General features: G+C 48.7%; 1 protein-coding gene across 3 annotated transcripts; it reads right to left on the bottom strand.

Annotated features, from left to right (window-relative positions):
- Positions 1–20187: 20187 nt before the first annotated feature.
- Positions 20188–23086, bottom strand: LOC124994077 (fibroblast growth factor-binding protein 1-like). 3 transcript variants are annotated; one of them, XM_047565765.1, is made up of 3 exons: positions 22932–22982; positions 21653–21798; positions 20188–21300 (listed from the first exon to the last, which is right to left on the bottom strand). In XM_047565765.1, the coding sequence occupies exons 2-3, from the start codon at positions 21726–21728 to the stop codon at positions 20534–20536; spliced, it is 843 nt and encodes a 280-aa protein (XP_047421721.1). In that variant the 5' UTR covers positions 21729–21798; positions 22932–22982; the 3' UTR covers positions 20188–20533. The 3 variants fall into 3 exon arrangements, with proteins under 3 accessions (XP_047421721.1, XP_047421722.1, XP_047421723.1); XM_047565766.1 differs by lacking the exon at positions 21653–21798 and having other exon boundaries at positions 22932–23086; XM_047565767.1 differs by lacking the exon at positions 21653–21798 and having other exon boundaries at positions 20188–21303; positions 22932–23021.
- Positions 23087–25360: the final 2274 nt, after the last annotated feature.

The raw sequence follows: 25360 nt of genomic DNA, 5'->3' as shown, positions 1-25360 counted from the left end.
AGTGTAATCTGTTTTCAAATACATTCTTCAAAATCATTCACATTTCATACAGCAGATCTCTATGCTCCTTGCTCCGTGTCACAGACATCTGACTTTAAAGAAAGGCGTGGGCTGTGGAAAGAGGGGACATAGGCTTTGGATGCTGACAAACTTCCTCAGGGCACATGGGAGACTCTGCAATGGAAACTCTCTGTTTTAGGACTTGTCAAGTTGTCAGTGACTCATCTCTCTGTCCTAGTTCTGACTTTGACTCTGTGAATCCCAGTGAAGAAAGTTTCAGGACACCAAAAGGCTTAGACTAGTCAGACTCCTCTCCTCCCAAGACAAAACTAAGCAATATTAAAATATTTCCCATACCACTTCTAGCCCTCTGCAGAGGGTGGATGTTTAAAATGTGGGTGTTTTATTATTATTCAGGTTTGGTGGGATCAGCAGACCAGGAGATGACAAAATAGTTTGTTGCCACAGTTCCCTAGAGGAGGGGGATCAGGACCACATGGGGAAGCACCAGAGTCAGTCGGGGGGGCAGAGGGGACAGGAGGAAAATGGGGTGAGAGAGCCTCTCTTGTGGCTTCTGTGGGAAGGAGCAGGCAAGGCAGGGGATGGGCTTAGATTTCACAGGTTTGAGTAACTTGAGCGAGCTCTGGGGTTCAGGGACTGTCATGAATTGTCTGGTGCCTAGCTCTGGAGCAGTTAGCACAGGAGGAAATTGACCTGGAGTTAAGAGACCTGGGAGAGCTTAATGAGGGAGGGGCTGCAAAGTGTAGTAGTCCTTCCGGATCCTCAGGGGATTGGTTCAGGATCCTGACAGATACCCAAATCCTCCGATGCTCAAATCTCTTATCTAAGCTAGTACAGTAGCTGCATATTACCTGGATGCATCCTCCTGTATGCTTAAAATCATAGTTAGGCTACTCGTAATAGCTAATACCAAGCAAATGGTAAATGAATGGTTGTTCTACTGTAAAGTTTGGACTGATGACAAGAAAAAGCTATACATGTTTGGTACAGACACAGTGCTTTTTTTCAGAGACTTTGGATTCACAGTTGGTTGAGCCTGTGGACTTGAGCCAGGGATGTGATGGGCCAACAGGTTGGTTAGCTTGAGAATGAAGGGAGAAGGACCTTTACTGTTTCTAGCCGTCAGCTAGACCTGGAGTGGGTGTCTCTCTGGGGTCAGCATCAGAAAATGCAGAAAACCAAACCGTGCTTTATCCTGCAGGACAGTGGCCTTGACTGTGCTGAGCTCAGGTCAGAAGGAGTGCACTGCACGGCCACGTTCTGTGGCCTGGAGCAGGGCTGCCTTGGAGGTGCAAGGTGTTCTGAGCCCTGGCAGGTCCTGGTTGGACCAGAGTCCACTCTCCTCCTTCACTTGCAGCTCAGAGCATCGGGGTTGGGTCGGCCTTCCCGTTTCATGATAGAACCGCAGCCCTGGGTAGCACTGTGGCCTCAACAAGGAGGTTTTGTGCAAGAACCTCAGCAGGTGTGAGCTCTCCCTTCTCCCAGCTGCTTTGACTTGTAATTTGTTCTGTTTTCCAGGAAAAGGCCACACAGATCTATTTTCTATGGGGAGGAGCTGTCTCCAGTGCAGTCTGTGGGCTCTGTAAACCACAGCACCCAGCCTAACCCTGTTCTAAACTGGCCAATGCTTTACAGCGGAGTAACAGCTCCCACCTCAGTTGTGCTGAGAGGGCGGACGGAGCCTGCTTAGGTACGCCTCTCCCACCTCTTCCATAGGAAAGGCTTTGTCCCAGGCCCTCTCTGGGACCTGGAGAAATTTGAGGAGGCCAAAGTGAAGACCTCATCCCTATTTCTTTCTTATTTTAAAATTCTTTTTATTTATGGTAATTGGATATACATGACCGTAGGATGCATTTTGACATACTGTACACAAATGGAGCACAGCTTCTCATTCCTCTGGCTGTACATGGTGCTGAGTCACACCAGTAGTGTAATCAAACATGTATATAGATAGGGTAATAAGGTCTGTCTCATTCTACCGTCCTTCCCATCCCCGCTGCCCCACCCCTCTCCTCACGCCCCACTGCAAAATACAAAGTTCCCTCATTCGTCCCTACCTTGCCCCACTACGGATGAGCATCCACTTAGAAGAGAAAACATTCAGCCTTTGTTTTTTGGGGATTGGATTATTCCACTTAGCATGATATTCTCTAGTTCCATCCATTTACCAACAAATGCCATAATTCCATTCTTCTTTAAATCTGAGTAATATTCCATTGTGCATATGTACCCCATTTGTTTTATCCATTCTTCTGTTGAAGGGCATCTAGGTCCTCATCCCTATTTCAAGGGAGTTGATATGCAGACCTTCTCCTTTCCCAGGAGGCACTGAGGACGAGGCATGCTCCAGCCAGCAGTTTACATCTTGGACAAATGGTATAAAATGTGTCTGAACATTCTTTAGCAAATGGACATCATTCCTTAATATGGTATGTCACTCCTTCAGCAGTTTTGTTTATATACTTGAAAACATCAACAACATTTGACATGCTTTAACATAGCCAGAAAGAGCATGGATAAATATTCATCATTTAACTTTTATTTGCAACATTAAGTCTACCTGTGTAGTTGTGGCATAATGAGCTGAGTTTTCAGAGCATAGTGGGAAAGACAGGAGATAGAGATCAGGGAGCGGCCTCTGTCCCCCGCCCCAGCCCCTGGGAACCCCAGCACTAGTGTGCAGAAGCAGAGAGGGTTACAAATCCCCACAGCCCACAAGCTCACCAGAGCCTCCCCTGGAAAGCAGGCAAACTGGCCCCTTTTTGCCACGGCAGGGCGGAGCCACAGATAGAGCAGTGTCTACGGAGAAGCGAGTGGGACCGGGCAGGAAGGCAGTGGTCCGCTGTGCCTTCCTTCTCAGGGCCCCCGAGAGCAGTCACCCCCTCTGCACAGTGTCAGGGAAGGCAACCGCCTGAGGAGGAGAGTGGATGGTTGTTTCCTCCCTCGCTTTCCCTTCTGCAGAGGGTGGGGTCTCAGGAGGGCTGAGCATCTGCCCGGAACTGTGATGCACGCTGGACGGCAAACACCGAGAACCTTAGGGAGAGCTCAACTGAAACCTTGCAAAAGAAAAGGGGCGCTTTAGAAAGCCGTGTGTGTGTGTGTGTGTGTGTGTGTGTGTGTGTGTGCGCGCGCGCGCGCGCGCGCATGCACGTGCGTGCTCATGCCTGGAACAGAGACGCGGCAGTCAGTGGTCAAAGAATGAGGCGGGAGGCAGAGGAGCCACCAGGTGGGGACTGGCAGTGCATCAGTTGTGCCGCGTCGCACTCTCGCCAGTCTCTGCAGCGTCAGTAAAGTGTGGACCACGCGTTGCTGGAGTGCTACAGGTTTACTTTTTTGGGGATACAACCCAGTGTTGAGTATGATGCTGAGGTGGACACAGGGTTAGACCAGAGGTTGCCCGTGGAGACCAGACCATTGAGTTTGCATCTGACTCTCCACAGGACTCTAGGTGACTCAGAGTAAGATGGTCGCCTCCATCCTCTAGTTCCCAGAACGTTGCTTGGTGCAGAGGGGGACTCAGGTAGTGTATTTTGCATATAAGATTCTCTGTAGGATTTGCCTCTTGTTTTGATCACCACCATCCTACCAGGTTGCACCTGGTTTATTCCAGTATCACTTCCTTGGTTCCCCAACTTTTCTGGTTCTTCTATTTCAAAGGTGCCCTGTGTTCTTTCATCACCGTCATTGATCTTCAACACCATTTTGATGACTTTTGTTGACTTACTGAATTTCAGCACTTTTCAGAAATCATAGTTTCCCATTGCCTAGAATTTCTTCATCATGAGGTTTAAAATTTCACAAGGAGTTCTAACAGTGAAAAGAACTCAAGTATGTAATAAGCTTCTTGCAAAGCATTCAGAAAGATATCGTTTTTAATTAAGTGTGGTGATCGCTCATGTTTCCAGTTTTCTTTCACCCAGCTGCATGGTATTTGGGGGTTTCTACCGCTTTGATCTTGGGTGTAGACACTGGGTTTGCATTGGCCAAAGAAGTGGAGATGAGTATGTCATTGGTGGCGGTTTCAAAAGCCATGCCTGACTTCCCACACGCCTTCTTTCTGTGACCAGAGCACTCCATCAGGTGGCGAGAACCCACAGAGGAATCCTCTCTTACTGGGTCTGATCTGAGACAAGCCGATAGGAGGCATGGGTGTTCCCATTACAGACCAGGAACCATTACTACTCCACATTGCAGAGGACGCAAGAGGGATGAGAGAGGCTTAGTCACTTCTCAGGCAGCTCAGCCACTTAGGAGTAGATTCAGGATCTTCCACACTCCAGTAGGAGATCTCATGACCCACGAGCCCCTCGTGACCCTTCCAGGAAGACACACGAGCAGAGTGAAAAACCCAAGAGTTTTGTCAGATCTGGTTCAAATACCAGATTTGCTACATACCAAAAAGTCCCAGATGGCAACAGATGACAATGAAATCTATCTCACAAGCAAACGGGAAGGCTGAAATGAGCTGGGGTGGAAAGTCCTGGCAGACATGCAGCAGGGACTTGGTCAGGTGATCTCGTTTCTTTCAGGCTCTGGCTCTCTGGCTCTCCTCTTTGTCCCCGGGGTTGGCCACACCCACTCAGACCTCTGAGCTCTTGTTCATGCCTGGCCATATCTACAAATAGGAAATGACCACAGGAACTGGCTTTCCCGGTCACCTTCACGAACCAGATATTGCATTCACTGCTTTGTATTTTCTCTAGTTATCTGAAGGACCCTAGGTCAGAGGGTGTATGCCGCTGAAGAACACAGACTTTGAAAGGCTCCATAACTTAATTGGCAATAGTGAATGAAGAAGGATTCCTTACTGATAACTAAATATTTATGGGCCAGGCATTGTGCTAGGAATTCAGAGAGGTGACTAAGGCATACATGGTCCCCGGCTTGCTTCAGGAAATTCATGGCCTAGATGATGTCAGGCATTCAGTGATCATTCTATCAACCCTCTTCCTCTTGATGGTGCATTCTGCTGTCACTGATGTCCTCCGTGTATGAGAACCACCATCATTGTCGCTGTTACCTCGGATTCAGTGCTTTCTCTGGGTCATCAGGCAATTCTGCACATACTGTCTTGTTTACTCCATAGAGGGTTCTGAAGAAGGGTGTTGTTGCTCACTGATGGTCTCCAAGTACCTGGAGCGGTATGCAGCACACGACAGGGAGTGATTAAATTTTAATAGAATGCATTCCCATTTTACAGATGGGGTTTGTGGAGGTTTGCCCAGACCAGAGGGAAGTGTGAAGCTGAGACCCAAGGAGTGAGAATATTTCCCTCCTCCATGTTACATCTCAAGTAGGGCTATTGGCCCTCGCTCTCTTCCCCATATTTTTATATTTCCTATTTGGTTTTCTAGTAGCTTCTCTGTCACTTGCCACACATCGACTTCCCTCTTGATGCAGCCAATGACTGGTCCACAATATTCCCATTGCCAGGTAGGAGGGAGGAATGACGGAGATCACTGTCCCGAGGGACCTTGGTGGAGCTGTCCCGAGGGACCTTCGTGGAGCAGGTCAGGAACCCCTCCCCCACCTCTTTTTGCAAGTGGCTGAGCCTGTAGTTGCTCTGGGAGAGAAATTCAACTGAAAACTTAAAGAAAACACCTTGAGAAAGAACCTGACTCTCCCTCCCGCGAAGATGAAAAGCCAGACAGCACGACCATAGTAACCTCTTAAGCCAATTAAATGAGCTAATAAAAATCGGTGCTATTAAAATGTCCAATTAACCTAAACACAAAGATTGTTGGTTTCCAACCGCTCTGATTCTAATCCAACCACAGTGGCCTTCATCCAGCCTGATGTGGTTGGAGATTTTGCTTTCGGGTATGTGTCTGTAAAGTAAATCTTGATTTTCTTACCACAGGCCATTATCTTGCTAGAGATGTCTGCAGCTCTGTTGGATGCATTCATATTTTCAATTTGGCTATCTTGTGCAGGTTGCAAAATTTTTGCCAAAGATGTTTCTCTTCTGTCTGAGATTTCTTTTTATTGGTGTATTATGATTATACATAATAGTGGGATTCATTGTGACATATCCGTACATGCACATAACATAATTTGATCAGTTTCTTTCCCCAGTCCCTCCCCCTCTCAGTCTTCCTGATCCCCTTCTCTTTCTCCACTGGTCTCCCTTCCATTTTCATGTGGAAGGAACATTCACCCCACCACTCACTCATTCATCCACTCAGTAAGCATCGATTGAGCATGCCTGTGCAGCAGGCGATCTGCTCTGCGCTCCCTTGTCTGATCCCCTTCTCTGAGTCCTCCTTCCTCCTGGAACATCTCATCTACTCTCATGGTTTTAACTAGAATTTGCCTATTGATGGCTTTAATGTCGAACTCTCCAGAAACCACCCAGTATTTGGACTCAAATTTGAATGTCTGTTTGCCATGTATGGTTTGATGTCCCATAAATAAGCTTAGACTCAACTTGTCCCATATAAAGTCATTGGGTCACCAGTCTTTAAACCTGTTTGTTGCTCCTTCTGTACATATTTTTAAATCTCATTTACTGGCACAAAAATTTAGTTGGTCATCCAAATATGAATCTTAGCTTTTATCCTCATGAAGCCCTGTCAATTTGTTTCTTTCTAAAAATCAAATCTTAATCTCCTTTCCTCCTTTCTGACTATGCCCTCTTTCAACTCTTTCTCATCTCTCACCTGGATAGGTTCCCTCTCCTCTCTTCTACACCTGTCCTAGCTCCTTACTGTCCCTTACCTTGGCCTTTCACTTTCCTGGCTCATCCCTTACCACCCACAGCTCGGACCACAGAATTGCTGCCAGAAAAGTCTCTATTAAACCTGTATCTGACCACATTGCCTCCTTACCTAAAACCTTCAACAGAACCCTGTCACTGAGGGGATCCCGTGTCAACTCCTTAATCTAGACGTGCTGGGTATTCTCCATCTGTCTTTCTGGGTTCACTTGCCATTTCTTGACCCTGTGGGACCTGGGAGGCTGACTGTGGACTGGGCTCTGTGCATTCTGGTTGGGTGTGGCCGCTGGGAGGCACCAGAAGGATATCAGAGGCAGGAAGAGAAAGTAGCTGGCATCTTTATACCCTGTTCTCCTCCTCCACCCAGCCTCCTGTTCCTCTATGGAGGCCCCAGCTCCGGCCGTGTGGTGGTGACGGGTGGATAGTGCTGAAACATGGTCACTGTTCTCTGCTGGTCTCACCTTTGTCTCTTTAGGCCTGGAGGAGGTGGCAGCTCCTTGGCCCCTAGCTGCTGGCCTGGGGTTTCACCACGCACTCTTGGTTTCTCTTCATTGTCCCTTGCAGTTCCCCCACGTGCTGCCCACGTGGGGGTGTCTGCAGGAGCTGTGCTTTTCTTCACCTCTGAGTCTTTGTCCAGGCTAGCCCTCTGTCTGTTGGGGCCCTCTCCTTGCTTTTTACACTGCTTGTTGTTGTTTGTTTGTTTGTTTTTACTACTGAGGTTTGAACCCAGGAACCCTTCACCACTGAGTGGCATCCCCAGCCCTTTCTACTTTTCATTCTGAGACACGGTCTCACTAAGTTGCCCAGAGTGGCCTGGTCTTGCCATCCTCCTGCCTCAGCCTCCCAAGTCACTGGGATTACAGGGGGCGCCGCTGTGCCCAGCCGCTCCGCACCCTTGTGAGATCCCTCGAGGCTTCAGCCTTTCCCAGGAGACCTCTGTCCCTCAAGCTGGGTTTGGCATTCTGGGCACTGTCCTTGTGTCTGCTGCTTTCTTACCAACCCCTCCTGTATCTGGGCACTTGGGAGCACAGAATTTAATAGCAGACTCCTCGGGTTCAAGCCCTGAGCCTGCTTTCATTTCTCTTCTGAAAACCGAAAGTCCCTGCCACAATGGACTGCAGAACTTCATAAGTGAGCAGGTACCACAGCTGGGCACGTCGAAACGCCTGACCGCCGCGAGCTTACTGTGTGTCCGCCTTCCTCTTGACAATGGTCACTATGGAGAAAGGGACGTTTCTTATGGGATTTTCAGATTTTCATCCTTCAAATGCAGTCTAGGACCTGGCATGTCGCAGATGCTCATGAGAAGGTATTGAAAGAAAGAAGGAAGAAAAGATGGGAGGAAGAAAGGAAGCGGTGAAGGAAGGAGGGAGGGAAAGAGAGACGGAGGAAGGAAAGGCCTCATGCTAGAGGGACTCACAGGGGCTACATAAGTCAGAAAGGGTGCAGGGAGGGGGGAGCGTGCCGGGGAGCTTTAGGAAGCTGTCTTACAGTCAGCCTCGCGCAGCTGTCCCGGCAGGAATGGAGCACACACACTGTACGGGGTCTGGAGAGGCACAGGGTCCTCTGGAAAGAAGGGTAGTGGCATCTGGCAGAAGCGTGAAGGTCATGGGCAGAGGGAGACTGGCCAGGCAGGGAGTCCCCAGAGCACCACCTGGGCTCAGCTTTAGAGCTTCCGGTGCTTCACACTCTGAAGGCAGCAGGGAGCTGGCCAGAGGGTGGAAGCAGGGAGTGGGCTGGCGAGAGGCCCTCCCACTGCCACATCCTACTCCCAAGCCTGTGACTACCCCGCCCAGCATCAGCCTTGCCTCCCTGACGTCACCCGTCTCCCGCTGACCATCGCCAGTGTGACCATTAGGAGGAAGAACTGTGGACCCAGGCAGACCTGGGTTCTGTCTGACCTCAGCCATTTTTAAAGGTTATTTGACCTGCTCATCTTTCTCCACCTGTAACATGGGCACCGGTCCCGCCCCTCCTGATGAGGATGCAGGGAGATGCGGCATTTCGCGCCCCTCCAATGCTCTCGGCTCCGAGTGGAGTGATTCTTACCTCCTCGTGTGCCAGCTGCCATGGCAGCCACCCAGTAGGCCCCTCCAGACGCCCCTGCTGAATCCGAACAAGTCCGGTCACTCTCAGAGGCCCTAGAAGTCCCTGGCAGCCTCTGTAATGTAAAGGGCCTTGGGGAGCTTTTCATCAGAAGCTGCCAAGACTGCTTACATTTCTTTTTATCTCTTGGAGTGAAGAAAATTATACTTAATCTCTGTGAACAGATATGCACACAATATCCCCAAAGAATGGCGAGGGATCCTTTGCTTCCTGCTCTGGGTTTGTTTTGTGCAGTCAGCAGCATTAAGGACTGATGGGAAAGCACGCAGGGCCGTGCTCTGCCTCCCAACACCTCCTCTTTTGACGCTGCATTAAAAGTTGCACGGAGAATCTGGAGGGCAGCCTGCCTGGAGCTGCCTCAGAAAGCCGCGAGCTCCTCAGGAAGAACCAAGTCATCCTAGCTTCTCTGATTTAGTATCGAGGGAGCAGAGAATCATGGGTCACAGGCCGATTCCAAGTACACATTGCCAATTTCAACTCTTGCTGGTCTTTTAAAAATTCACTGTTATGATTGATAAAAGAATACCAATTTGAACCATATAGTGTGCTGGTCAGAAACGATAGAACATTGGAGACTTCATATGATTAGCTTATTCAAAGTCCAGGCAGCAATTTTAAAAGTACTAAGGGTACTAAGGGTACAGAGGTTTCCTATTCTTTTCAGTTTCTGTCTTCTCTTCCCAAAGGCAATTGCTGTTGCCTGTGATTTGAGAAACAGTTACCATCTAAGATACACTTCACATTTGTATTTCTTAGAAACATATGGGAAGTGTCATGTGCACATTACTTGCTTAACTGCAGCTCCCTCCTGCTTTTCAGTCATACCTGTGGATGTGTGAGCCGCTACCACTCTTTTTTGATATTGTAAACAATGCCACAGTGAACATCTTCACACACACACACACACACACACACACACACACACACGTCTTAGTTATATATGGCATAAATCTTTGGAAGGGATTTTAAATTTTGAGAACCATGGGCAGATTCTCCTAAGTGGTCTGTCCAAATTTGCACCCTCTAACAGCATGTTTTCTCTCCCTGGTCTCTACTTGTACCGCCCTCATTACTAACAGATCCATTTTGGTTGGTAGTCACTCACATCAATCCACAAGGCTGGGCTAAAGCTGCAGTGCGGGGAGTGTAGTCCTTGGCCTGTTGCCTCTCAGGCCCATTCCACACCCTCTCCCTGCTGCTTTGTACCCGGGGTTGAGGGGATTGAGCAGACTCCTTGCCAGGCCTCTTTGTCTACTGGTTTCTGGCTAGTTTTGTTTCATTTTTGTGGTGCGGGGGATTGAGCCATTGAATCAAGGGGTGCTCGACCACTGAGCTACACCCCCAGCCCTTTCCGTTTTTTAAAATTTGAGATGGGATCTCACTCAATTGCCCAGGTTGGCCTTTACCTTACCGTCCTCCCACCTCAGCCTCCAGAGTCACTGGGGTTACAGGTATGTACCTCTGGACCTGCTGCTTCCCGTTAGGTTTGGCCCATGGGGGCAGAGGGAGGGGAGAAGCCAAGACGTGGCTTGTCTGCTTCTAGTGGGGCATTTCCAGCAGCCACTGTGACTCTGCCCCTCAGGTGCTTCCTCCCTCCTGGGTGCCTGTCCCTGCCAGGGCTCACGGGGGTGGCCAGAGGCCAGCTACCCCTGTTCCTCCCCTTGCCTCCCATCCCTCAGAGTGTGGCTCTGGGCTGTAGGATTGCTGCCCTGGGCCTTGTCATCTTTTAGCTTTTCTGTTATCTTCATAACTGGCTCCCTTTGTTTGTTTTCTGTTTTCTGTTTTGCAGTTCTGGAGCTGGACAAACGCTCCTCCCCGGGCTACGCCCCACCCCTGGTTGCCTGTTTCCATCGCCCCGTTCAGCTTTCTGCTTCAGCTTTGTCCGATTCCCTGCCTTAACTGGACCCTGAACTGATGAACCTTGAGCAACCGTGAGTGAGGAGAGAGGGCCCCGTTCTTATACCTGTGGGGGGAATGGAAACTCTTGCAAAACCTCCTGGCAGGGAGCATGGCACTGTGTACCGAGAGCTTCAAACGTAAGTGTGCTCTTGCCTTATCTGAGAGGTAGGTGTTGAAATATTTATGAATGAAATGATCTGATGTCTGGGGGTTGCTTCAGCACAACCTGGTGGGTGGGGTAAGTGGGAAGTTGTATAGATGCCATGAGGTTGGACACGAGGTGTTGTTAGAGCTGGGGGCGGATTCTTAGCGTTCATCACATTCGCCTCTTTACTTAGGAATGTTTGGATTTTTCAATACTAAACATGTTTTCCATAAGCAAATTCTTGGACATTGGAGTCAATCTTCTAGTCATTTATCCTAAAGAAGAAAAAAAATTCCTGATTGCTAAACAAAACAAAACTGTTCTCTTTCAGAATTGCTTTCTCTTCCCCCCTCCCCAGGTTTTTAAAATAACTTTTTTTTTAAGTTTAATATGTGCATTACAAGAAAAATGAAAACACAAGCAAAGACCAAAGTCATCCAGTCACAAGTCGCTTAGCTGGATGTGTCCCTCCAGGTTGTGCGTGTACAGACACAACATCCCACTTTGTGTGATTGAGATCGTAGCGTGTATCACACTTTTCCATCACGAATAGTCACCAATTCAGAATCCCAAAGCTACATGAGTATTTTTGGTAACCAAGAATACACTACACCAACTCAATCTGTGATCCTTTTCTGGGGACAAACAGTTCACAGAAGACAGAAAAGGCAATAGGCCTCTGGGTAGACATATCGGCAGAGTCACAACTAAAATAATGCCCTCCCTTAATGCTCAATTTAATATGAGACAAAGCAGCAGAATACACCAAGCTTGTTTTTAACGACATTATTCATAACAAACAATTGACCATGATATCATCTTCCAGCAGTGGTAAAGCCTTTTGAGGCTATATCCATACACTGAACACAATCAGACTTCAAGAGATGTTGTAGAAGCAAGATAAAGGATGCTTGTCGTGTTTTTTTGGTCTGTTTGGTTGTGGTATTTTAAGTGAAAAATGTTACAAAAGTCTGTGATTTCTAATCTGATTACAAAGTTTTTATCTGAGTGGTACACACTGGGGTCTGACCAGTGCTGTCTTTCGGTGGACGGGGTTATGCTCTGTCTTCCTTCCACTAGCTTGTACTTTCTGGTTGGTTTTTAACTCTGTACTGTACCTATGAGAAATCTAAACAATAAATCTCGTGTCCTTTCCCTGTCCCTTTCTGCCTTCTTTCAATGTATGTTTTCAAATGAACACCCGCCTGGTTGCAGGTGAACATGGACAGATAGAGGGTCCCACCTTAGCTGCTTTTTAGCAAATGTCAATTATCATTTGAATTTTGCCAGGCGGGGCGAAGGAAAAAATGTCCCCAGGGTGGGACAGAGGGAAGGAAGGGAAGTGTCAAGGGAGATGGGTGGTCACAAAGCCTTCCACACTTTTCTGATGCCATGATTAGCCACGCCCAGTCCCCTCCCACCCCCCTGGGTGTCCTGGCTTTGTCACCTCCTGAATATTCTCTGTTGACTCCTGCCTGTGACCTGGAGTGACGTTCCTTCTCAGCACCCGCCTTCCCAGCTGCACGCACAGTTTTCTCTTGGTGGTCTGATAACAAGGATAAGTGACCACACACGGTGCTCAGGGCTGGAAATGTCAGCAGGAGCTCCAGAAACACTGTCTCGCCGATGGCTCCTGGCGCTCTCTGGTGGGGATAACGTCCCCCCAGCGCGTGACAAGAAGGCTTCGAGAATTAGGGAAATGAGATGATGCCCAGGGGCTCCCAGCACACAGGCAGAGGGGGTTTCAGAACTTGCCCCTGCTCTTTCCCCCGCGCTGTGCCCCTTCTCCAGCAGGCACCCCATGAAGGATTGAGAGCCCGGGCCCTGGGGACAGACTGCCAACCGAGGTTCCAGCCTGCCTCCTATGAACCCTGTGACCCTGACAGGAGTCAAAGCTCCCTGGTCCTTATCTGCAGGGCAAGCTTGATGGTAGGGTGACTTGGGATGCAATGAGAGGCTTCAGGGGAAGCCCTGGAACAGCTCCCTGCAGTGGAGCTTAGCGAGGCTGCCCACGTAGTCACCAGTGCTTAAAGTCACTGAGTTGTCCACCCTGTCCAACTGTCATAGCAGTTGTACGCTATGACTGCTCGGGGGTGTGGTGTGGGCACTGACATTTTCTAAAGCTCCCCAGATGATTCTAACTTGCAATCAGGGTTGGGCACCACTGCCTCTTGCATGCAGGAAGTGCCTAATAAAGGCTGGCTATGTCCATGTTATTTTCTGCATCCTTCAGGTCTCCTGCTCTGGAAAGATGAGCATCCCTCCCCATCTTCAGCTCTGCCTGGTCTCCCAAGTTCAAGGGTTTGGGCCTCCAGCTTTTCCAGCCACATTGATGCATCGGAGTCCTGGGACACCTGTTCTGGCCAAACCCCAGCCTGCCCTGGGGCTATAGGTACTTGGCCTGGCGCAAACCCTGTGCCAGTTCAGGAAAGATGATTCCAGAGTCCTGAGTTAGTAGAAGTGGATACAGAAGGAGGTGGCACCTTCTCACTTGGGGGGAGGGGACCCTCTGTGCTCTGGGGACCCTCTGGTGGGTGGAACATCCTCCCTCTTGGTTGATCTCAAAGGGGTTGTGGCTTAACTTTGGAAGCCAGTTCTGGTAGCAAGTGTCACCACGGAGTTGGCGTACAATGGTAACCAGGGTCTACAGGTAATGCCTATATTTGTAAAAATCTGTTTTAGTCAAAACTATCTTTAATGACCTTTCTTCACTCGAGTCCCAGATGAGCTCTTTGGTTTGCATTTAGAGTGTGCTGTTTGGTTGGTCCCCTCCAAAACTCAGATTGCAATTTAATTCCTATCATAAGATGTTAAGAGGAGGGACCGGGTGGAACATTTAAGAGGAGACTAGGGCTCTGTCTCTGTTATGGATTCATTTGCTCACACAATCAATGGGTGAGTGGGTTAAAGGTATCTCAGGAGTGGAGCTGTGGGAAGAGGTCATGTGGCTCTGCCTGGCCCCTCTCCCCGACTCTTGGTTCACGCAGGCCGCTTCCTGCTTAAGGTTTAGCTCCGTGGTCGCCTCTGCAGAGAGCCCTTCTGGAACCTTCTGATGACTGCTCCCCTCTCCTCCAGGGACACCTGGTGCTCCTTTCTGATTACACTGCAAGGCCTGCACCCCCTTCCCACTGTCGTGTTCCAGCCCCCAACCACTAGGAAGTGCAGTAGTGGTGCAGGGCACAGGCCCTGGGCCACAGTGCTGGGACCGAACTTCCTTTCTGGCACTTACTGGAGACCTTGGACGAGTTCCTTAACTTCCTCAGGTTCAGCCTCTTTATGGTGGGGGAGGTTTTAGGATTAAATGAAGAAATAGGTGTGCGTAGCAGGGTGTCTGGCTTGCGGGACTTGCTTGGTAAACACTGGCCTTTCTTGCCCATCAGACTGTCTCCTGTAGCCAGCATGCCACAGGCACTCAGTTGTCCTTGTTCAATGAATGAAACCAAGTCTCAGAGATGTTTAGGAACGTGCAGGGTCACACAGCTAGTACGTGCCAGATCCAGGATCCAAATCCACACCTCTGGGGCTGGGGCCCCTGTTCTCGCCCCATGCCACCTGCCCACCACCTCTCAGCTGCTCTGTGTCTGCTTTCATAACTTACCTGGAGAAAATGCTGAGTTTGGTGGAAGCTCTGAGCCACCTAGGCAGAGCTGGTCCCTTCTCAGAAGCGAGCCAGAACCCTTTGTTTCCTGCTCCCAAAGAAGAATCCACTCAGCCCTGGGTCCCTCTCATTCAAGGCCAGTGTTCCTGCCCTGTGACTCTCACTCTCTCCTGGCCCTTTGCTGGCTCGGGACGCTTTCATGACCTTGGCAAATTCCTTTGATGCTTATCTTTTCAAAACATCTTCCTAAAATCAAAACCATCTTTCTAATTGGATACGTAGAACAGGAACAATGAAGAGAGGGTCCATATAACCAAATGCATGGAAGTTAGAAGGATAAAGACCTGGTTATCTGTCGTGGGCCTAGAGAAAGGCAGCTCGGTGCCCTTTGCAGAGTCTGACATCCAAGAATAATAACGACAAACATATTTTTATGTATTCCAAACCGAGAGTTCTGTATAAGGGAGAATATTTTCAAATGCCACTTTCCTGTTAAGGAAATGGGTACTGATTAAAGGTAAGCCCTGTAACCTCATCCACACTGCTAGAGTAGACATTGCTGTCTACACTGAAACAATCTGCTCGTGTTAATTTTGTTTGTTTGTTTTTAAGGAGTTGAATAGGTACTGAGATCCAGGCATTGTAGAAAATGCTAGAGAATCATGAGTGAAGAAGCAGAGCCTCTGCTGTCAGGGAGTTTATATTCTAGCAGGAGACAGACAGTAAATAAACACGCAAGTGAAACAGATAAATGCAGCGCATGTCCAGTGATGGAAAGTGGGATGGGTGAAAATAAAGTGGCGGGGGCTAAAGTTCCTGCTGAGCAAAGATTGGGAAAGAGTAAGGGGACTCTCTTGTGCAGGGAAGAGCAAGTGCAAAGGGCCTGTGGTGGGAGGGTACCGGGTGAGCTTCAGGAACAAGAAACAGAGTAACCAAGAGGTTACGGCATGGGAGTTCATGTCAGAAAGTGGCCAAGGACACAGGGTTACATAGCTTCAAGAAGGCCTTGCGAGAATGCTTTAGCTTTTACTCTGCATGAGCTGATGAACCATGGAAGGGTTTCTAGCACAGAGGGAAGGTGATCAAAGTGGAAGGAATTTCTCCGGCCACTGTGCTAGATAGAACAGACTGCCAGAGGCAAGGACAGAGGCAGGGAGGCCGATCGGGATGCTATTGCAACAATCCAGGTAGGAGAGGCTGGGGCTGGACGGGCGTGGTGGTAAAAAGCCTACCTCCTGTCCTGGAACATCGTTTGCAGGTGGAGATGGTCGGCCATGCGGATGAACTGGATAGAAGTCATGAGGGGTCAAACGTGCCCCATGAACGATGGTAACTGAGCAACTGGAAAGATGTGGCCGTGAACTGAGTTGGGAAGAAACATGGGAGGAGCAGGGACCTGGGGGGTGATCAGAAGTGGGTTTGGCACAGGCAATGTCTAGGATGCTGGGTGAGCAGCTGGTCAGGAGAGAGATCGGCTGGGCATGTGAGGTGGGAGTCACCAGTGTGCAGCCATGACCCCAGGAGAGACGACCAGGGAGCCCAGAGTACTCAGGCTGTAGAGGGGCAGGGGAGGAGGAGGATGCTGCCCGGGAGGAGCCCACGGCGGGAACTGGGGGCAGGTCAACATGTCTCAAAGCTGCTCTCAAGGGCCAGCCATGTCTCCACCTTCCTACTCCGTCCTGGCAGGTGCCTCTCTTCAGGGCAGGAGCCTGGGCTTCCTGGGGCTCGAGGGTGGTGATTAGGGGAGGTAGGAGGCTGCAGGTCACAGGCAGGCCCTCGGCATGGCCTGTCTGAGCCTTGTTCAGCTTGCTTAGGAAATTGCCTCTCATCTCCTCTCTTGGCTTCATTAAGTTGCTCACTTCTGGCAAACTCCATGGGGATCCCTGGGTATGAGGATCAGTAGACGTTACGCAGGGTTCTCACTGGGGACATGCTCCTGGCTCCATTTTACAGATGGGGAACTTGAGGTGAGCTCACTTGCCCCCAGTTGTCCAACCAGAAACTCAGATTCGGTTTTTACTCTGAAGTCCATAACCTCTGCCCTTGCTATGAGGTCTCTTCTTCTCCTTGCTCAGCCAGTGTCCGTGGAAGATGCCCCAGGCCCGTGCCAGGCTGGGCACCAAGTGCCAGTGCCGTGGTGATGGACAGATAGGCTCCACATTTGCCTTGTTCTCTTCCACACTTGAGATACTTTCTGAAGACTGCCCTGGATAACCCAGCCCAGACTCCCGCGTCCCAAGCCAGCCGTCTCCTAAGTCTCCTCCCATCCCCCCGTGGAGGAAGCCTCAGGAACATTTCCCGGCAGTTTGGAGGGAGACATTTCCAACTGAGCATTGTGCACAGACATTGTGAAAATCAGTGCACAGAGGGGGCCGAGCCAGCCCTTGTGCGCGACTGCCAGCCCCACATGCTTTGCTATCCTTTGCTTGTTCTGCAGAAAACAATTTAGGAGGGAGGTTGGGGAAGGAGGCCAGGTGAGATGTTCTGGATTCCAGCGATTCAAGTCAGCACTAGTGAGACGGTGAGTTGCCACACGGCGCTGGGGTGCCCAGGGGAGAGGCCTCCTCCACTAAAATGAGAGCTTATGAGGGAAGAGAGGACTTCCCCTTCTGGGTGGCTTTAGGGGACACAGACGTGCCAGCCTTGAGCATTCTCACCTGCCTACAGCTTCCCGTCTCGTGCAATCCAGGGGAATCATGCCTTAAAAAGAGCATGTGCATGCACACACACACACACACACACACACACACACACACATCACACACACACAGTGTACCTCTACACACAAGAAGTTCTTATAGAGAAAAGACGTAGAGGAAAATTAGATAGAAATCACTGTAAAGGTCTCTCTCTTTTCTCTCGTCTCTCCCCTTTTCTCTCTCTCCATCTCTCCTCTCCCTCTCTTCTCTTTCTCCTCTTCAAAAAAAAGAAAAGAAAAGAAAGAAAAAAGCATTGTAAAACCTGTGGCATCTTTATTTATTTTTTAATGTGATCTTAAAAGATATCCTCACAATCTGGTTATGACGAAAGGCGAAACATAACTGGAAGTGTCAGCTTTCTTTCACAAGGACGTTCCAGGGGACGCGTGTGTAGAAGAGACTGATGGGCCCTGTTCCCTTCAGTTTGGCTCATGTCTGAAGGACATACACGTCACTCTTCTCTCATCAGGTGAAGCAAATCATGAGCTTCAGAGAACAAAGTGTTTTGAGTCTCCAGACCAGGGCTTCTCTTTATAGCTGCAGCCACCCATGGCTTCATGACCCTAGCAGGCTTCCCAGCTTTTTGGATCCTCAGTTTCCTTATCTAGAAAATGAGGATGAGAAATCCTACTAGAAGGGTTGCTGAAGGGATTAAACACCAAAGTAGGGACAACAGTAGGCAGGCAGTAATGGTTATTCCTCGCCACAGAGAAAGAGAGAAAGGAAGAAGGATGGAGGAAGGAAGGTGGAAGGAAGGAAGGGATAGCTCCCAGAGTTTTCACTAGGAATTTTTTACCTCCCTCCACAATCCAGTGCTGTGGACTTCAAATGGTCACTTGTGTTGAACCCTGCTACGTGGCTGGTGGGGCAGTAACCGTCGCTTTAGTATTAACCAGTGTGTTTCCAGCCACCCTTAAAGTTGGGTCTCCTTATCCCATTGTCCAGATACCCTGATTGGTGATTAGAAGGTTAGTTAATTGACCCACAGACTAGTTAGTAAATGAAAGAGGCCAGCCTCTAGCCTAGGTTCAGCTTACTGAGGACAGAACTCCTCCCAGTTCTGCCGGTGGCTATAAGCCACGAGCGAACAGAACCAGTAGCCTCATGGGCTGGAAGGGGTCTTGAAGAGGCTTCAGATTGGCTCTCCAACATCATAGCTCCCCAGACCAGCCCAGGCCACTATGTGGTGACCCCTGGAAGAGCTCACAAGTCTTTTCCCATCTCAGGGGCGGGTTGAACTGAGTTGTAAGAATCAAGCAGTCAGCCCCAGAGCTGAGAAAATGTAACGCTTCAGAAGGAAACAGCCTTCCCTTGTGGTGGCGAGAAAGGCTCAGAGGAAAGCTGGGGCTTCAGTTCAGCTCTCCTGGAGTTGGCGGTAAGGTTCACACCTCAGACCTTGGGCTCCAAATGACAATGACATCAGAATCTTGATGATCTGTCATTGGAATGGAAATGCCATGAAGATGAATTTTTTTTCTATTTTCTTTGCTGCTATTTTCTGCTTCTAGAAGAATACCAAACATATAGTAGATATTATAAGAGGGATTGAGCGAACTTAATTGTAATTTCTGGGCAATTTGCTCTAACAGCTTCCTGTGTTTCAAATACACTTATCCAAAAGAGTCGCCTGGATCAATTCTTCCATTTAGGTCTAGTCCCAAAAGTCACCTCCACAGAGAGGCTTCTGCTGACCAGCCGCCTAAACATCCTGTTGTCCTTGGCTTTCGCCCATTCTTGCTGTGCTTTTCCTAACTCTGGAGTAACGAAGAGCCTGTCACCTCTCTCGCCACAGCCAGTTCCACGAGAGCAGAGCTCCCATCTTTTGGGCATTGCGCATGTCAAGCACCTAGCCTGGTGGGAGTCTGAGCTTCATAAATCATGTGCTGAATGAGCGGATGAGTGAGCGAGTGAACGAATGAATGGATGGATGGATGCCGAATACAGGAAAGAGCTTAGAGCAGAGCCTGACATGCAGCAAGTGAGAGGCACACGTTAGTTTTGAGGTGTTGGTGATGACAGTCCATGCCTTTGTGAGCCTGTTGCTCCATGGGTGTCTTGGTGGGTGGTGATTATAAAGGACCCTGCTTGACCCCACCTGCCATCCCGCCCGATAGCACCACAGGTGCTAAAGAGCAGTGATCCTTTGTTTTTGTTTCTGAACTAACTCTGGCTCTTCCCTTTTCCCTCTTGGTGGAACTGTGATAAGGCATTGGGAAGTTCATCCTTTCTCCCCCACTCTTAACACACTTTCAGGTCCTTCCTACTAATGTGTAAATGACACACAGCATCTCCTCCATGCATTCCATCCCATTCCAACCACCTGACCTTTCCCAGCTTCTGGAACTTCCACACCTTTTTGATGTCGTCCATGCTGTCAGATGCCTAAAATGCCTCCACTTTGCCCCCATTTCATTCCCAAAGATGTTCTGTCCAAAATCCAGTCCTAGTATCCCCTCCTCTGGGATGGTCAACCCCAGATTTTCCAGCAGTTTCTATCTCTTCTCTCTGGTTTCCCATTTGGCTTTCTCCTCTTTCCATTATAGTCCTCGACACAGGGCACAATGCTTAACCAAGCCTTCCTCCCCCATCCCAGAAACAAGCTTTGCATGGGGAGGAATCCTGCATGTGGTGGGAAGGCCGGTAGATTGGGCAGCTCTGACCTGAGTCTTCAAGCCTGTGGTTTAACTGCCAGAACTCCTGGGTTCCAGTTCTGTCTCCCCTCTTACTATCTGGGTGACCCTGACAAGTTACTAAACCATACCCTGCCCAGAGTACCCCGCTAAAAATGGGGATCCTAGTTATTATGTTTCAGAAGGCATCAAATACCACAACCAATGGGTAAAACTGTAAAAAGGCCATTTAAAGTAGGTCTTGTTAGGGGATGGTTTGGGATGGGTGGAATTGGAAGTTGTCATTAGATCTTTTTTCCATTTATATATGGAGGTCTGTTTATAATGAACCACGAGTTTGTTTGGAACCAGAGGCATAGAAACCAAACAATGGCTGACCGTATTTCTGAGAACACCCAGATCTTTATTAGCTTTGTTAATTTGGCAGAAAATGCCTCAGACTGAAATCTCACTCGGGTTTGCTCAGTTCAAAGACAAGTCTTTGCTGCTCATATGCACATAGCTTTGCGGACCAAGGATATTACAGGGATATACAGTCTTTGAGTATCACATCCAAAGAAGTGGAAAGAAAGCAAATTCCAAAACACAAAAACCAAAGTATAAAATCTGTTTAAATATTGAACTGTGCTCCCATAACACAAAAGTTCATGTTTTGTGGGAAACTTGAAGAATGTTCCACCAGGGGCGGGACTTATGATGCAACTGTTCTCTTTGACCTCATTAACATGTCGTGCCCTGAAACATGGTAAGGAAGAAGCTGCAGAAGGAGCTCCAAGACTCCCCGCAGAACTCCAGGACAGTCTTCCTCTGGTTTACTACATCCGGGTCCTCCATACACTCCGGACCTCTGACGGCCACGGTCTGGGTCTCTGCTGGGCTGGACTGGAGGTTCTCTTTGACTTCATTTGGCTCGGAGGAGGAAGTGCCTTTGACCTTAATACGCTCCTTGTGGGAGAGCTCTGTTTTCTCCCCTCGGGGCTTTTGGGTCTCATACAGGGTGGAGCTGACCAACTTGAGATTAGATTCTGGAAACTGCTTTTTGCACACCCTGGTCTTCAAGACACTCTTGGAGTTCCCACATAAGTTCTTCTGATTGCGCAGGGTCCGGACAATTTGTTTCCAATAAATCTTCTCATTATTGAGCTTTAGGCATTTACTTGGCTTCCCAGCAAAGACACAAGAAAACTCCTGGTCCATTCGAGTGCACTCTACCTTCAGATTGATGACCAACTCTTGCTCAGTCGCTGCCCATCTGCAGGAAGCTTGATCTTTGGTGGCAAACTTGCCATTGGTCATGGACTTGGATGTCCTGCTTCTCTGCTTATTCTGGTCCTTGCCCAGAGGAGTCGATGGATCCCCTTCCAGTATGCTGCCCTGTCTGTTCTTTGTTCCATTCCTGACCTTTGCTGAGAGCACTTGGGCAGCCAGGAGGAGAAACGAGATTAGGGCAAGGCTATGGATCCTCATGACTTCAGCCGGGCAGGCACCTGCTTGTTAAAGGCAAAGAGTCAGTGCTGGGCAGCCGCCTAGCAGTGCAGGGCTGCAGCTGGCCTCCCTGCACCCAGACCCATGCCTGCCCACTTTAGGAGGAGACCAGGAATCTGTCTGGCTTCTGGAATCGCTAGAGGAGTGGCCTGTCTGCTTCCACTTCCACTTGACCAGAGCCTATGAGTGGCAAAAAGTTACCGCTCTTCACTCCTCCCTCACCACTCCGAGAGCCTCGTTACCTCTCCCACCCACTCAGTTACTCCTGCCGTGCTCCACCTGCATCCACCCACCCAACAAGCATTAACTGAGCACCAACAACGTGCCATGCACTGCCCTTGCTGTGGAACATACCAAGCTGACTGAGAGAGCCTTGGGTTGTAAAGAGCTCAGAGCCTGCACTTGGGGAGATTGAAACAGCCTTGACCATGGAGCCTGTCTCACTCTGTCCAGTGATCTTGGACAAGTCACTCTCTTGCTCTGGGTCTTAGGTCCTTTACCTAGAAATCAAGGTGTTGAATGAAATAATCAACCTTTTTCTAGCTCCGGTGTGCTGACTTTCTGCCTCATAAGCCTACATACACACAGATGACCGCAAAATTAGCAAGGATGTGGCAAGAGCCATAGAAATGTCATAAAACATGATGTTGACTCAGTGGCTGAACCTGCTCGGGGTTTGACAGATGGAACTGGGTGGGGTCCAGGGTAGAGGGTGCATTACGGAAGGAACGAAGGTCCCCAGGAAAGTCCTAAGGTGAGAAGTCTTTGGACATAACAGGGCAAAGTGAACCAGGGTGGAGAGGGGTGAATTTCAAGCAGGTTGTTGGGACCATAAGCTGAAGGCCTGTGGTGGCAGTACTGGGCAGACACAAAACTCTTAATCAATATGTTTTGAAAAAAAATTATTGAATCCAGAAGATGTCCTTGAATACTGGACTAGACTCCATGGTTTTATCAGGTGAACAATAAAAGTATAAGAAAAAGGACTCACACCTTAAAGAATTTCACCTCTATTTGACACTTACTAAGTGCCAAGCATTGTTCTAGCATTGAATTCTCATCCTGTTTAATCCATACAAGAACCTGGTCACATCACTATTAGTATGTCACCCGCGGTAAACAGCTGTGACAGTTAGGGCTCAGGCAGGTGAAGCGGGCGGTGACGAGCTGGTAGGGCCGGTCAGACCATCTCACTTCCTTTCTACCATCCCTCCTTGATCATTTCTGGCTTTCACCTGTACTCTGATCTTCACAAAATATTAGCAAGGCATAAGAAAACTATGAACGTTTGGTTTGGCATAGGCCATGTTGACAAGATCATTCCTATAATCTGATTTGTGTGTGTGTGTTGTTTTTAATGTATTGAATTTTGTTTGAAAAGGGGGAAGCCCCAGGAAATGGCTACACTCTCATTTGCACTTGGGAGTCTGCCCAGTCGCTGCGGTTGGGAAAGGAAGACCATCACCAGAGCATGGGCTAAAGCCATGCGGCGGGGACAGGAGGCTGGAGAGGCAGGTGAGAACCCAGGCGCTCCCACTTGTCCATCAAGGGACCTGGACTCTAGGAAGCCAGATCCTCAGGTGGGGTGAGACCTGGGGGCAATAGTGAAGCCTTAAGAGAGCCAGGCGCTTACCTTGCTCTGAGTGTGCAGATCCAGGGCGGCCCAGGTGTGGGAGCGGTGGCAGGCCTGCAGTCCTCTGAGCCTCAGCGCAAGGCAGGGTCGGCTATTTATAGGAGCCCAAGCCTGGGTTTTTACAGCACTCAAACTTGTGCGGCTTTGTTCACACTCCTCCCGGCCACGCCCCTCAGAGGGAGCCAGTTCCTGCAGGGAAAGTGTTGGGTGGAATCCAGTGAGCAGGGGGTTCCACGTGTGCCACTAGTCCTGCTTCCTGCCAGCCTCCCCGCTCCCCCAGCAGCCGGGAGAGCAGCAGAGTTCAGCCTTGCAAACACCTCGGGATGAGGCCAGGACCCCACAGTGATATCCCAAGGGAATAAATTCACTGTGACTACCGTCGTCACAGCTGCCAAGCCCTGAGCCCATTCCTAAGAGCATCTTCCCACTCCTCCTCCCCTCTGCCCAGGAGGGGCTCTCCATGCCTCTTCCCATTTTACAGAAGAGAGTGGCTCTTGGAGATATCCAAGGGCTTGTCCAAGTTCACAGAGGTGTGTGTGTTGATCGGGGTGGGGTGGAATGCCATATTTAAACCCGGGCTCTCAGCATCTGTGGTCTGTTCTCTTCCCACCTGCCAGTCTCAATAAATATTTGGATAATAAGTGACAGAAGTGGCTGAAGCTTGTTGGTTTCTCAGTCTGTTTTCACTGAGCCATCTGAAGTGGGTAGAGGAATCTGTGGGCCCTGAGGGGCTGCTGGTAAAGAGGAAATTCCCTTGAAAATACTCCCCTCCAGGTTGCATGAGGGAACTCGCTCCAGCCATCCTGGCTGAGCTGTATACCAGAACGACCTAGGTGGGGAATCCTGGCCACAGCTTGTGGTTCACTGTGTGACTTTATCCAAACTACTTGACCTAAACTACTGTAGACCAGATCAGCAGCCCACTTAGGGTTACATACTGATCTTTTTTTTTTTTTTTTTTTTATTACTGGAGCTGAGCTTATTAACATATGTGAAGCGGAACAGTTTGGGTTCCTAATGATATCTGCATTCTTTGAAGACAGACATTATATTATTACACAGGAGCTATTTTGAAAATGTTCCTCATTTTAAATTTTGGTATCTTTTGATCAGATTGGATTTATGTTATTCCCTTTGCCAAAGAGTTTAGATAATGAATGCAACTTTTCTTTTGAGAGATCCAAAAGCTGTGAATACCACTGATTACCACCATCAATGGAATAACCAAATGTATGTCTCACTTGGTCTGGTCACTGGCATGCAATTTCAAGTTCAAGGCTGACCTTACTCCCAGGCTTGTTACTACATATAACTCCTTGACCTAGAGGACTGGCCCTGTTGGAGCAGTTGCCAGAGATTATATGAGTGGGTGTGTTTGGGTTCTGAGGTGAGTCCAACCCTGCATTATCACCAGAGAAACCTGTCAAATGTCAATCCTTCCTTCAAAAGCGTCCTTGTGAACAAAGAGAAAATGCCAAGTTGCTGCATTCAAGCAATATTAATTCACTGGGTCAAATATTGTGCATTAAAACTTCCCTTGTTAGAGAAAATAAAGATATTGGCTAAAAGAATCAGTAAAATCTGATCAGTTTGGCAAAAAAAAAAAAAATTCATCTTAGACTTACTCTAGAGAATTTGCATTCCAGATTTAACGTGCTCATTAGTCATGAAATTTCAGAATCCTGTTCAGCAAATTCAATGCAACACAGTGCTAGAGTTTTATGTCTATAAAAAATTAAGAGAGAGCAAAATGCCGATATTATAGTTTTGAGAATGGAAGCATGAAAATCTATTAAAATTCATGGACCTTTATAAAAATGATTTTTCAAAACACATATATATTAATTACTGAGAAATATATCCATAAATATGTACATAGATCAACTTTCTGTCCATTTCTGAATTTTTTGAATCTTTGGTTTTTAAGGAAATCATTCTTAAACAGCAAATATCCTTTAAAGATGTCTGACCCTTTGGATAAAAATGTCCATGACACACTCATCTCTGCCTGCACGTGCACACGAAGTCCCTCACATGAATGTACCCGCACACTGGCAATTGTGCATACAGGCCTATGCACATGCTCTCATGCACACATGGCACGTAACACATATGCCTTTAGGCCACCTCGTGGAACAGAAGAAGGTTCTAGAAAGGCTCCCTTCTGCATTTTCAACAAGCCCATGTGTGTTACAAAGAGTGCCTGTTGCCCCACTGGAAAGCTGGAAAAAGGAGAAGACGAGCCCCCTCTTTCTGGACCTTCAGACTCTGTCACCACGCACGCTCACATCTGACCACGTTGCTGCCATCACATAACCAGGTGAAGATGTTTAGATGAAAACACAGAAGACTTCTCTGAAAAGTCTCATATGGGCACGTGGACAGAAGTGTATCGACCCACAAAGAGCCAAAGGACCCCCTCATGCAGT

The sequence above is a fragment of the Sciurus carolinensis genome, chromosome 10 (assembly GCF_902686445.1).
Source record: "Sciurus carolinensis chromosome 10, mSciCar1.2, whole genome shotgun sequence".
NCBI lineage: Eukaryota > Metazoa > Chordata > Mammalia > Rodentia > Sciuridae > Sciurus > Sciurus carolinensis.
This window is presented reverse-complemented; position numbering and strand designations above follow the sequence as displayed.